Below are 14884 nucleotides of genomic sequence, written 5' to 3' on the forward strand. Positions count from 1 at the left end.
ATTTAAAGACAGAAATTTGGCTGAAATGCCTTGGTCAGTCGCGTGTCTCCTGGGATCCTTAGGGTGCTGAGTGTCGCTAGGCCTCTGCCCAGATGCTGTGAGTGGTGATGAAGCCTCACGTGCCGGTTCAAGGTGACCTAGTCTCTCAGGTTCAGAAACCATTAAGGGATTCCAAACTGAGGCTATAACCTCCAAAGCAGAAAAAGTGTGACACAGTGTTCCTAGCTTGTATGTGTGTAGAGGAAGAACGAAAGTGGGGTATGCGTGTGCTTGTAGAGGCCAGAGGAAACTTAGGTGCCAATCCTCAGGCGCTGCCCACCTTGATTTTGTGAGACAGTGTCTCTCTCATTTGGCCTGGACCTTGCTGCCTGAACTAGCCCGGTTGGCCAACCTCAGGATTCCTCCTGTCTCAATCTCCCCAATCCAATGGGGTTACAAGTGCATGGAACCGATGCTTTTTTTTTTAACATGAGGTCTCAGGACTGAACGTGGGCCTCATGCTTCCATGGCAAACACTGTACTGACAGAGCTACCTCCCAGCCCCCGACTGACGGAGAAATTGCCACTCAAGAACTTTGTTTTTCCGGGCGGTGGTGGCGCACACCTTAATCCCAGCACTTGGGAGGCAGAGGCAGGCGGATTGCTGTGAGTTCAAGGCCAGCCTGGTCTACAAAGTGAGTCCAGGACAGCCGAGGTTACACAGAGAAACCCTGTCTCAAAAAACAAACAAACAAACAAACAAACAACAACAAACCACTTTGTTTGACTGATTAAAAGCTCACCCATCTGAAACACTGAAACACACCGTGAAGTGAGCTATGGCTTCTCTACCTGTCTCACTGACTGATGACATGATCTTGTTTCTATCTTGGCTTAAAACCATAAAATAAAAGTGGCTGACAGTGGACAGCTTTACCAGAAGAAGTGGGCAGACAGAAAAGGAAGGTGCGGAGTGGTAGCAGAGGAGAAAGGGGAGCTGGTGGCCAGGAAAGCCTAGAACAGTTGTGTGACCATCACACCCCACCACTTCCAATGTGACACACTTATCAAGAGCATTTTTCAGGAGCCCCGGGCGGGGAGGGGAGGAAAGCATTCTGGAACCTGAGTGAGAGAAAGTGGACTAACTGCTTTCTGCTCCAGTTCTCCTGTCACTTGTCTTCCTTCTGTCCCCATTCAGGCCTACCCAGGCTCTGCTGTCACCATCCTGACAGACCTGGCCCCAGCACCCTACTCCCCAAGCCCATTTTATGACTGGCAAGCTTGGAAGGTCCAGCTCGGACTCAGAACCACTCTGTGGTTACAGCCTCTGCTGGGTCTTCACTCCTCAAACAAGAAGCCCGCCGGCAAGCAACCAATAAAAAGAGAACCAAGTCCTTTGAACCCCAAAACCCCTTCAAGTTTCAATTCTCCTCAATGCTGGGAGCTCACGTGCAGTCCCAGCTCTAAGCTTCGGGCCTGTCTCTGCCCTCTTTTCACATAGACCTAGGCTAGGAAAGACAGCCCCTGAGCCTGTCTCAACCAGCTGCACGTAGGGCTGCTGATGCAGAACGGGCAAGAATGCTGAGAGAACTGCGTGCTTCGAGCCTTGACCAGAAAGCCCAATCACTTTATTATTCTTCCTTGCACATCTCTCTGAAAATCTTAATGATGCCACCACAGACAGGTCTGGGAGTCAGGCTGCACAGAGGGGAAGCGGGTGCACTTGAAGGTGTGCTTGGAACAGAGGATGGACCAGGGCGCAGCATCTGTAGAAGACAGCGCCTTGGCCAGCCAGCTTCCCAGGAGACATTCGGAAATGTTACTGGAGACGACCTGCTATATGACATCAGAAGAGGCGGGGATGGAGCTCACCAGAGTGAGTGCTTGCCCAGCATGCACAAAGCCCTGGGTTCAGTCCCCAGGACTGCATCAACAGTGTGGTGCTTCTATCCCCAGCGACTGGGAGATACAGGCAGGAAGATCAGACGTTCAAGGCCCTTGGCCATGTAGCAAATTCAACCCTAGTCTGGGCTACATGAGAGTTTAAAGCAGGAGATGGGAGAGAAAGAAAAAAAGAGAAGGGGCTGGAGAGATGGCTCAGTGGTTAAGAGCACCGCCTGCTCTTCCAAAGGTCCCGAGTGCAATTCCCAGCAACCACATGGTGGCTCACAACTATCTATAATGTGATCTGATGCCCTCTTCTGGCCTGCAGGTGTACAAGCAGACAACACTGTATACATAATAATAAATAAATCTTTTTTTTTTACTTTATTAATTTATTCTTGTTACATCTCAATGGTTATCCCATTCCTTGTATCCTCCCATTCTTCCCTCCCTCTCATTTTCCCCTTACTCCCCTCCCCTATGACTGTGCCTGAGGGGGATTATCTCCCCCTGTATATGTTCATAGGGTATCAAGTCTCTTCTTGGTAACCTGCTGTCCTTCCTCTGAGTGCCACCAGGTCTCCCCGTCCAGGGGACATGGTCAAAGTTGAGGCACCAGAGTAAGTGAGAAAGTAATATCCCACTCTCCACTCTACTGTGGAGAATGTTCTGTCCATTGGCTAGATCTGGGTAGGGGTTTAAAGTTTACCACCTGTATTGTCCTTGGCTGGTGCCTTAGTTTGAGCGGGACCCCTGTGCCCAAATCTGCCTATCATAATGTTCTATTTGTAGGCTTCTAGGACCCTCTGGATCCTTCTACTTTGCCATTCTCCCATGCTTCTCTCATCTAGAATAAATCTTTAAAAAAAAAAAAAAAGAGAAGGATTAGACAGAGAGGTGGGGAGGGCGAGGGAGAAGGGGAGGGGGGAGGAGGGCGAGAGGGAGAAGGGGAGGGAGGAGGAGGGCGAGAGGGAGAAGGGGAGGGGGGAGGAGGGCGAGAGGGAGAAGGGGAGGGAGGAGGAGGGCGAGAGGGAGAAGGGGAGGGGGGAGGAGGGCGAGAGGGAGAAGGGGAGGGAGGAGGAGGGCGAGAGGGAGAAGGGGAGGGAGGAGGAGGGCGAGAGGGAGAAGGGGAGGGGGGAGGAGGGCGAGAGGGAGAAGGGGAGGGGGGAGGAGGGCGAGAGGGAGAAGGGGAGGGAGGAGGAGGGCGAGAGGGAGAAGGGGAGGGGGGAGGAGGGCGAGAGGGAGAAGGGGAGGGGGGAGGAGGGCGAGAGGGAGAAGGGGAGGGAGGAGGAGGGCGAGAGGGAGAAGGGGAGGGGGGAGGAGGGCGAGAGGGAGAAGGGGAGGGGGGAGGAGGGCGAGAGGGAGAAGGGGAGGGAGGAGGAGGGCGAGAGGGAGAAGGGGAGGGGGGAGGAGGGCGAGAGGGAGAAGGGGAGGGAGGAGGAGGGCGAGAGGGAGAAGGGGAGGGGGGAGGAGGGCGAGAGGGAGAAGGGGAGGGGGGAGGAGGGCGAGAGGGAGAAGGGGAGGGAGGAGGAGGGCGAGAGGGAGAAGGGGAGGGGGGAGGAGGGCGAGAGGGAGAAGGGGAGGGAGGAGGAGGGCGAGAGGGAGAAGGGGAGGGGGGAGGAGGGCGAGAGGGAGAAGGGGAGGGAGGAGGAGGGCGAGAGGGGGCGGTGTGTGTGTCAAATATTCACTTTGATCAAAAAAACACAAGGCAAGAATCAAAAAGCCAAACCATGGGTAAGTCAGAATTATACACAGGGGTTTTTGGTGAGCTGCAGGTAAGACAGCTACGAAAACCCTGAGAGGTTTTGCTTGCACCCTCCCGCGCTGGCCCTCCTTAGACACAAGCGTGTCTTCCTCAGTGTACGCCACCACTAGAGCCCCTGCCAACCTAGCCGGCTACAAGACGGTACGCAAACACACTTTGCGGTCACGTCCACTCTGGTTTGTGAAGATCCAGATGTAAGAGTGGGCTCTGTGCCGGCCATGGTGGTGCACGCCTTTAATCCTAGCACTCGGGAGGCAGAGGCAGGAGCATTGCTGTGAGTTCGAGGCCAACCTGGTCTACAAAGCGAGTCCAGGACAGCCAAAGCTAACACAGAGAGACCCTGGCTTGAAAACCCAAAAAACAAAAAAACAAAAAAACAAACAAAAAAAAAAATCAAAGAGTGGGCTCCGTTTCTTTCCCAGTGTGTGGTACAGATTTAAACAGCTTGTGCTCGTTGTTTAAAAAACAAAAACAAAACTGCAGGGACTTGACTGTAAGTCTTAAGAGTCGGGAGCAGAAGAGACGAATTACCCAGGAGGCTTCAGTCTCCCATTAATCCAGCCACGTGTAGTGGTACAGTGGTGAGCAAAGATGCCTTCCAACTTCCAGGCACATTTTGTGACAAAAATGATCAAGAAGGATGGGTGGGGGCTGGGAAGACAGCCCAGTGGATGAAGTGACAGCTGTGTACCCATGAGGACCTGGGTACACTCATGTACCCTCACGAGCTTGTAATCCACGTGTCGGGCAAGCAGGGACAGGTTGGTTCTTAGAGACCCTGACAGTCTAGCCTACTGTTTTTTTTTTAAAGATTAATTTTTAATTATGTGTATGTATGTGTCATGGGGATGGGGTGGACACGCGCACATGCGTGCAGGTGTCTGTAGAGGCTGGGGGAGGGTATCAGAGTCCCTGGGGCTCGGCACCTGTGTGAGGGTGCTGGGAACCTAGTTCTACCACGTGCTCTGAGCCATAAACCACCTCTCCACTGCCCCCCCATACTGTCCTTCTAACCTTTTTGAAGCCTGAAATCATTTTTGTGCTGGGGTTTGGTTTCGGTTTGTCTCGAGGCAGAGGCCATCTCCCCAGCCCTCTCCTCTCAAGGCTATTTTCAACTTCATTATTGAATTTAATCTTCAGCAATGGCTTTCTGTCTGCCCACTCCTCACTCCTCAGACAGGACTGCGGCTTAGGGCTCTTGTGGCTCTAGGTTCCTGCCTCTGGCTTCTGGAAGAGAACCTAACAATGCTTCCGGAATGCTCTTCAGCAAAATCTTCCCACATGACCAGCCCCTGAGGGAGGCCTGCATGCCACTGTCCCTAAAGGGTCTTGGCATGAACCTGTCCTTCAGTGGGGGGGGGGGGGATGAAAGGACAGACAGGAGAGGACATGAGTAGAGTCTGTGTCTACAGTAGCTGGTGGACGCACTCTATGGAAACACTGGGCGGAGGTACCCAGAGATGGATCTGAAAGGCGAGCGCTGAGGACGAGAGTCAAGAACAGAATGGCGCATCAGGGCAAGGCTGACAAATCTGCAAGGAGATGGTACACTACTAGGGAGAAGGGATGGAGACTTAACTGGACCATAGGATAACTGGATGGATAGTGAAAAAGTAGGGCATTGTGGTCCATACCTCTAACTGCAGAACTAAGAATGCTGAGGCAGGAGGATCACTATAAGACCAAGGCCAGCCTAGGCTATAAAGTGAGTTCAAAGCCAGCCTGGACTACACAGTGAGATCGTATCTCAGGCAACTCAGACTGAACGGATGGACGGGACGGGATGCACTCACATATAAACAGGGCAGCACACCTCTGGACTCGACAGGCACAAGGGCTGCAAGTGGAGCGCTCACCTGAGGCTCCTGGCTTGTGGCTGGGTGGGCCCACCTGGCGCACACTCTGCTGGAGCAGGGTGAGGCACTCCCCCAGGCAGCTGAGGGTGGCAGCAGAGGTAGCCTTCAGGAGAAGCAGGTCCTGGTCCAAGGCAGTGAGGGGGCCGGAGCCTGGCAGGGCCTCAATGGCATGCACGAGGCTTTTCTGCTGGTCTTCCACCTGGTTCATCATCTAGAAAAAAACGACATTGGCGATGAGGACAGTTCCTTCCGTGAGCCTCCAGGCCTGGCCTGGAGCCTTGGGGCTGGACAGAGGCAGCAGGCTTTGCCCACAGGGTGCTCTGAGCACGCTCAGCCTTTGCTGTGGTGGCCAGGCCCAGGTTCCTGCATCTGGGTCCATCTGTTTATACCCCAACACACAGGCCCAAAGAGAGTGTTGGAATGACATCAGGGCTAAAAAGGAATGGCAAGATCATCAGAGCTCTTCAGGAAATAAGTCAAGAGTAAATACATTAAACCCCAGAAGCCCTGCGCTAGGAGATAGCTCAGTTGCCAGAGTCCTTGCCTGACATGCACAGAGCTCTGGGTTCAATCCCCAGTGCCACAGAAAACCAGGGACAGTGTTTGTAAGCTGGTAATCCCAACATTAGGAAGGAAGAGGCAGAGGGTCAGAAGTTCAAGGTCATCCTCTGCTACATGGTGAGTTCAAAGCCAGCCTGGGCTACGGACACCTTTAAAGAAAAGGCAGAGGTCTTTACAACCTTCCTCAACACTCTGTCCCTGTGGAGGGCTCAGCAGAGTGCAATCTGGAGCTGATGTGAGGGAAGTCAGGGCAAAGCCACTGCCACACCAGCCCACTCCACACAGGGGCCACAGGGGACATGGCTTTCTGTGACCACATGATACATGGAGAGGAAGAAGACAAACAGGAATAGAAAACTCAGCCCTACGGCTCATCTCACGGCAAAACTAAGGCACCCTCCTCTCGGTCTGCAAGTTGTTCAGTTGGCAGGCTTCTCACAAGGCAAACCCTGGTCTGACTGCGTCTCTGAATGGCACGTCAAGGAGAAAGCATTTGACGGAGAGGGAGTGGAATGCTCAGCGGTTATCTTGCGCCGTCCGGGCCCCTTGTGTTTTACAGATCGTCACATTAAACAGGATGATGTACATAAACTGCTAAGCACTACAACTGACAGATAATTAGTCATTCCAAGAAGTGGGTGAGAAAGCCACAGCCCAAGGTCACGCTGACACAGAGTGGGGACAGCGCCTATGCTGCTGACACCAGCCCGTTGCTCTCTGGGTTTTCCTACAAAACATGCTCTTAGCTTAGAGTGATATTTCCTGCTCTGTCCCTGTCCAACCAAGGGTTCCTGTCACCAGCAGATGAGCCCAGCTGGAAAGCAGCAGGAACTGTAGGAACCGCAAGGACTAGGCTTGATCCCATGACTTTCAGGTGTCCGTTTCCACAGGCTCATGAGTTTGAACACCTGGTCTCCAACTAGTGATGCTGTTTGGGGATTTTGGGAGGCATCAAAAATCCAAAGCCAGACAAGGAAACCAAAGTCCACCTAAAAAAAAAAAAAAAAAACAACTGCAACTCTAGCTGAATTCCTCGCACCCCAACACTCCTTCACAGCTTCAGTTTCCGAAACATTGTCTTCCTCCAGCGTCGCTTGCGCTCCTCAGCGACAATGGCAGGTGGGCGTGGGCCACCTTCTGCCCTGTGCACTGACAAATCCTAGATGCTGATTGAGAAGCTGAATCCAACACTGATGTTCTATCAAGTACAAGGGAATTCACTTAGGACCCAAAGTTTAGAGAAACCATTATGCTCAATAAGCATAATAGAGCCTTGTAAGCCCTGTCCGCTTGGTTAAGGAACAACACCTCTTTACGGCTTCCAGCCTGCCAGGGGACCCCGACAACTCGCTCAGTCAAGCTATCTCAGTGCTTGCCGGCGGCCCCGTACCATCTCAGAAAAAGATTATAATGATGAAGCCTATAATCCACTATATTTTTCCTATTATGAGCGGTGCTATAAAGCTTAACAGAAAAGGTAAGCAAGTTAGAATTGCTAACCGACACGGAGTGTTCTCAGTTTTCATCATCAAAGAGACCTATATTCCAATTACATTGCACAGGATGAGTACTTGCTATCCCACAAGCATAAGCCTTTTGGTAAATCTCAGGTAATAAAAGCCCAAACTCGGCATATGGGATATCCTATCCTACCGCCACAGGAGCATGTGCCCAGAGATGGAGCCATACCTCAGCTCTCTGGAAGCACTCAACAGCAGCCACAAGAGAGCTAGTGCCAGAGGTGGGAGACTTGTGGCAGAGGTTCTTGGAAATGGTGTTGGGAAGGCTGTGCTTACACAGTGGGGATATACTGGGACTCAGTGGGAGAAGGACGGGATGGCCCCGCAGGCCTGCACACTGGGACCTAATTATGCCCAGATGCCAACAGTGCCCCCTAGAGCAACGCTTGCCTGGCATAAAGCGTCTGTTGGCTTTAGTCATCTTTCTCAGTAAACTGAGCACTGACAATCAAGAGAAGAAAACTCCAGTTCCAGAGGATGTGATGCCCTCTTCTGGCCTCCATGGCCACTGCACACACATAGTGCACAGACATACATGCAGGCAGAACACTCACACATGGAAAAGAAAAGAAAAACTAGGGGCAGTGAGTTGGCTTTGTGGGTGAACGCTTTTACAGCAAGCCTAACCAGCATCTACATGGTGGAAAAAGAACCAATTCCTACAAGTTATCGTCTGGCCGCCACCTGTGTCCTAAGTCACACACACATACACACACACACACACACACACACACACACACACACACCACATACCACACACACACACACACACACATATACACATACATTCCATATACCACACATACACACCACACCCACACCATACTACACACCCACACCACATACCACATACACACATACACATCACACATACTATACCTACACCACATACCACACACATGCCCCACACACCCCCACATACCACACATACACACCACACACTACACATACCACACCCACACAACATACCACACACTTTTTTTAATTCATTCATTCATATTACATCTCAATTGCTATCCCATCCCCTGTATCCTCCCATTCCTCCCTCCCTCCCGCTTTCTCCCTATTCCTCTCCCCTACGACTGTGGCTGAGGGGGACCTCCTCCCCCTGAATATGATCCTAGGGTATCTATCAAGTCTCTTCTTGGTAGCCTGTATCCTTCCTCTGAGTGCCACCCTTTCTTTATCTAATCCTAACCCGGTCCCCACAATGCAAACCAAACTTGCAAGTCTAAGCGTTCTGACATTGTCTCCGCCTCCAGAGACATCACCAATGCTCCGTGCCTGTCTCCTCTCCTTGCCCCTCGCCAAATATTGAACAATAAAAGCAGCCTTGTCTGATCAGTAATTTCTACAATTATTTGGTGAGCTTGGGGATAGAGAGGTGGCTCTTTGGTTAAGAGCACTGGCTGCTCTGGCAGAGGACTCAGGTTCAATTATCAGCACCTACAGAGCGACCCACAACTATTCTTAACCCCAGTTCAGGAGATCCGATGCCCTCTTCTGAATGCCTCAGGTACCAGGCAAGCACAGAGTACAAATACATACACACATGCAGACAAAACATCCAAACACATAAGATAAAAAAATCTGTAGAAAAACACCTAGAGAACTCACACTGCCATCTGCGATGGGTTTTCTCGTGACTCTGTGTGCTGGGCCCAGGGAGTCCCCCCCCACACACACACACACTTGCAATTCCCCCTCCCCTGGAACACCCCAGCGTCGCTCCCTCCTGCCTGAGCATATCAGCCTGAAATGGCAAAGTTCACTGTAAGGAAAGTCCCTGGGGACACTTCCCATAATGCAAAACACAGCCTTGTGTGGGCCAGTCCTAAGCACCTTAGTGTGTCACTGTACCATAGGAATGGATTTATCTAAAGAGCCACTGCCCTCTTTCCCCACTTTGGCTATCAGGCTATTGAGATGTGGTCCCAAGGAAATTGGAATTTCTCCCCTAGGAATCTCACACTGGGAGAAGGAAAAGGGAGAAGGCTGGTGCCAGCTAGAGAGGGAGCCGAGGAAGAGATGTCACAGTTTTGACAAGTCACATCACCTGGATAGGAAAGCCTGGAGCCCAGACAATAATGGTTCAGTGATAAGCAGAACCACCTTGACCAGAACCGGTGAGCTATAGGGTCCTGCCCCTGCCCCTGCCCCTGACCCCGCCCCGGTCTGTTTTTGTAACTGAAGCGCACAATTCTTGAATGTGAACTATTTAGCTGACAATTGATCCTGCAATGTCAGCCACAGAGACACCTCTTCGGGGCACGCAATCGCAGGCATCCTGGAGCCACTCCACCTGGAAGAGAGCATCACACAGACCCGAGGTGCCGGTCGGAAAGCTGTATGGATTTATTTGGAGACAGGACCCACTTCCCACTTTCAGAAAACTTGCGGGGGAGAAGCACTCGCTACTGCCACTCGCTGGATCCCTCTCTGGATTCCCAGCCAATTTGCTTTGGACGTCGGAGGTCATTACTAACGTTGACCGTTACAGAATGACTTAAGCCATCTCTGTCCACCCCGATGCCTGTGAGGCAGGACAAGATAATGGCATTTCTCCATTTTAACATTATAACAGCTGGACTTTATTATATATTTTGTGAGGGAAGAAGTGAAAGTGTGCTGGGTGGAACCATCACGTCTGAGCCTGTTCTGACTCCTCCGTGGTGTGATGGTATGCTGGGCCAGGAAATTCCAGCAATGTTTATAAACTAAGCTATACTGCCCCAGGCAGAGGGCAAAGGGCAAAAGGAACAGACTAAATTGCGCGCGCGCGCGCGCGCGCACACACACACACACACACACTCAAAACCCTTTCTGAAGAAGGCCTGCCTTCGTTTCTTTTTCTCTGACTTTTCTAAAATGCATTTTTCATCACCCCACACCACAGTAATATGAAATGCAGATTTCCTCTTCACAAGTGCCTAAGAAGCTAATCTTGAGGGACAGAAGTCTCAAGACAGTCTAGAGACCCAGGCTGGGGCACTTCGTGAGCATGAGGGCCTGGGTTTCAATCTCTAACACCACATGAAAACCCAGGCATGGGGCTGGCAACACGGCCAGCGGGTAAAGATGGCCGGTCATTGTAAGCACAGTAGACTCTGGCTTTAAATCTGTGTGTGCGGTGCTCCAGTATCTCACTGGGCAAACACCCCCCCTGAGCTACACACCTTCAGCCTGGACCCTGCTTTAGAGCAAAAGCCTCTCCCAAAAGCCATCCCCAGTCGCTCTTATATGTATGTCAAGTCAGTTTTACTGCTTATCTCAGCTAGCCGGAAACTCATGATCTTCCTGCCTGAGCCTAAGAAGAGCGGGTGGCAACAGGTGTGAGTCACCATCCTTTTCTTTTGCTAAAAGAAAAAGTTAGGCAGGAAGTATTTTTAGAACTGTGTATGAGATGCTGTAGGAACCCCAAAAATGATAGCCCCATGAGAGGATTGGACATTGCTAAAAGTCCAAAGCCTCCAAGGCACCTGCCAGCCTCCATAAGCACCGGCCAATCCCAGCTGACGTCACATAGCCACAAGATGGGATTCCCCTAGAAGCCTTTAAGAGCCTGCGCGCTGCTTCTCCTGGTCACCGCCATTTTTTATGGATGGCTGACCCCTGCATGCAGGCTGCTTCTTCAGAATAAATGCTCTTTGTTTTTACATATTATCTGAGTCTGGGATCTTCCTTCAGCGAATCTCAGACCTTTACGCCATGCCACGTAGCAAGCGCCTCTTAAGCAGGAATTTGCTGTGAGGTGATCTCTTTAGAAACAGTGGACCCAGACGCAGCTCTGAAAGCTGAGAGGTTCCCTTGCCAGCTGACTCTCCTTTTGTGAGAGTGTGTCCTATCTGTCCCAGGAAAGGACAGGCAGCCAAGGGATGGGACACTGTCTTCCCAGGGAAAAGCACCAAGCTCTACCTGTGTTACCTCCCCCTGCAAAGGTGCAAAGGACACCTAGGACGTTGCTCTCAGACACCTGTCTCCCCGCATCATGGAGAAGGAGAGTCCTCAAACCTGAAGTCAAAGACAAGGCTAAGGGTCACACATTTCTTCATATCTCCCATGCATAGTCAAGTTTTTATGTGAGACCATATTTATTGTTCATTAGTGGCTCATATCAGTTTAAAGCTATAAAGCTATACTTTTAAAGAAGTTTATTTAATTTTTAAAAAAATGAAGGAAAGGAAAAGAAAAAACTCTAAACTCTATATGGATTGCAGTTAGCTCAAGAAGACCATGTTTGGTTTTTTGTTTGTTTGTTTGTTTGTTTGTTTTTTAGAATAGTAGAAAACCTGGCTGGGCCAGATAAGGAGCACACAAGGGAAATGCCATCTCTCTCCAGATTACCTGATACTTACAGACCACACCTAGAAACCACCTTAAAAACCATCTGGAAAAAGCAACAACTTATTATTCCTTGAAAAGGCAAACTTTAGTGATTCAATAGTAACTAGAAAATATTTGCTTGTGAAATAATGAGTATTGTGGTGTTTCCTGAGCATGCATGAACCAAGTAAAACTTCATCAGTTATAATCAAGATTTATTTTGAAAATGGAAATTTTCTCAAAGGATTAAAATACAAACTCACTGACCTGGGATATTTTTTTTTTCTCCATGCTATCACAAACAGGCTGAGGCATGGAGGGAGAAGGCGGGAGATGGGGGAGGAAGAGGAAGAGAGGGAGGGAGAGGCTGAAACTGTGTCTGTCCTACAGCAGGATTAAGCTTGGCAACATGAGGGCATTGCTGAACAGCCAGGGAACTGAGAATAATTTCCATGGTCATCCTCTGCTGGCTCACCACCTCACCCTTTCCATTGCCTTGTAAAGATCGCAACAAGCACATATTTAGCATCTTGTTTTTCTCCTATGTAACCCTTAAATGACTTGTAGGAAAGGATAGCACCACTGAATAGTCTTTGAGCTCAAGACGCAGCATAGCATATATACTGCACATAACTCCTGGTTTAAAATTATAGTAAAAGAAGTAACACACTCCCAGAGGCAGAGGAATTCCTCGTGAGTCATACAATAGAACGCTGAGAGGGAGAACCGCAGGCCTAGAACTTGGAGAAATGAGGCTGGGACTGCTGTGGCAGCCTCCTCCCTGAGGACTAGCTCTCACAGAATGTGAAAAAGACCAATGAGGAAGAGCCATCAGCAGTCCTGCCTGGATATTAGGCCTAGAGCCGCAGCAACGACCAGCCTGGCAAGACACCCCCAGCAATGCAGTAAGCAGCACTATTATCTTGGTGCTAGCCCATAGCTCTCGAGTTGGGCTGCACAGCAGGAATGAAGCTGAGCCAGGTACTGCTGCATAGAAAATTCTTCAGTGACTCCGTTTCCCAACTAAGAGCTACAAAGCGTAGAGAGAAAAATCTTTTTCCTCCTCTACAATACTTACAAAGAGATTAAAAATGACTTTTGAAGTACACGCATCAGCAGCCCATGTTAACGTCGTAACGTGTTGCTACCACAGTGGAAGAGACAAAAGGCGAAGTTGCTTAAGTTCTTCCGAAAGGAACCGCAATCAAAGAGGATTCTGAGCAGACATTCAGGGCTCAGGATAGACAGCTCCCACTTGTCTGTGATGTGTCTTCACCTCTGCCTCCAGCGTGGACATGAACCTGAACCCCAATCGGATTCTGAATATAGACCAAGGACACTCTCCTTCTATGGATGTAAAGCTGACTTCCCTGGCATAACACCCCAAAGTAGTAGTACAAGAGAGGCAGGGAGACATGCAGCCCTCGGGCAAGACACACACACAGACACATACACGTACACAGACATCTCTAAACAAACATTTAAATAACCATACTCGTTTTTTAAGAAGCCAATTAAATTAAGCAGCCATTATACATTAAAAAAAGAAAGGTAAATGTTAATATTTGTTGCATGAACTTACTGTGAAAACATATGTACTCTTACTTTTTATGAAACCAGTTGTACAGCCAATACTGTATACAGCCTTTTAAATCCTACAAACAATCCCATCAAATCTCTATGGTATTACTTGAAATACTGCAGCTCATCCCACCATATGCCCCACACATACACCCACAGACCCCTCAACATACCCCCACAGACACCAACATACCCTCACATACCCCCAACATACCCTCACATACCCCCAACATACCCTCACATACCCCCAACATACCCCTAGAGACCCAACATAACCCCATAGACCCCCCCAACATATACCCACAGACCCCCAACATACCCTCACATACCCCCAACATACCCCTAGAGACCCAACATAACCCTATAGACCCCCCAACATACCCCCCACAGACCCCCCAACATATACCCACAGACCCCCCACCCACAGACCCCCACATACTCCCCAACATCCCCATAACATACCCCCACATACCCCCCACATGCCCCCCAACATCCCATGCCCTTATTGCCCAGATCCCCAAGTTCCCTCAGCTATCTGCCACAATGATCCCTGACTTTTTTTCTGTTGAACAAACCACAGTTCAGCGCATCTCTCTGTGGCTAAATCTTAGCACATATTTTAAATGATTTTTCTTAAATTACCGGAAAAGGATTTGCAAGGCTTAACAGTGTTTAACATCCTAAGGCCTTTAATAAATACCGTGAAATGACCCCAGCCTGTCCTCCCTCAGTAGTATGAGATGTCCAAGTCATGCTCCAATAACACTTTCTTCTCAATCAAGTTTATAATTAAAAAAATCCAATTTAGCATTTCATTGTTTTAATTCAGTATTCATGTGTTTATGAAATATGGATTTAAACATTAGTTTCTCAAGCTGGGTGGTGGTGGCATACACCTTTAATCCCAGCACTCGGGAGGCAGAGGCAGGCGGATCTCTAAGTTAGAGGCCAGCCTGGTCTACAGAGCCAGGACAGCCAGGGCTACATTTTAAGGTCAAAGAAATGGCTTGCCTGCCACCACACCTGATGACCCGAGGTCAATCTCCAAAACCCACAGAGTAGAGAGAATCAACTCCTTCAAGTTATCCTCTGACCTCCATAGGCATGCTATGGCACATGTGTGCCCATGTATGTACTTGCCCCACCCCCACTTTAAAAAATATTTTAAATTTTCATACCCTGTGAATAAAATTTAAGCAAATCAGATTAAAGTGATAAACTGGAAGTGATGGCTCCAAATCGTAATCGCAGAACTAAAAAGTCTGACACGGGACTGCCACGAGTATGAGGCTAGCCTGAGCTATATATACACTGAGTTCCAGGCCAGCCTGGGTTACACGGTGAGACCATATCTCAAAACAACAGCAGCAACAAAAATTAGCAAAAATACTAAAGGGAGTCCAGATATATTTTCC

At 49.7% G+C, this 14884-nt stretch overlaps 1 protein-coding gene across 2 annotated transcripts in view; it reads right to left on the reverse strand.

Moving 5' to 3' along the window:
• OSBPL10 (oxysterol binding protein like 10) overlaps positions 1–14884 on the reverse strand; it is a 242041-nt gene that overhangs the window by 58075 nt on the left and 169082 nt on the right. For both annotated transcript variants that reach the window (XM_084754538.1, XM_084754537.1), the window contains one exon: positions 5485–5695. In XM_084754538.1, coding sequence (XP_084610664.1) covers positions 5485–5695 — 211 coding nt within the window. The remainder of the gene's footprint in view (positions 1–5484; positions 5696–14884) is intronic.

The sequence above is a fragment of the Acomys minous genome (assembly GCF_964271855.1).
Source record: "Acomys minous genome assembly, chromosome: 13".
Taxonomy (NCBI): domain Eukaryota; kingdom Metazoa; phylum Chordata; class Mammalia; order Rodentia; family Muridae; genus Acomys; species Acomys minous.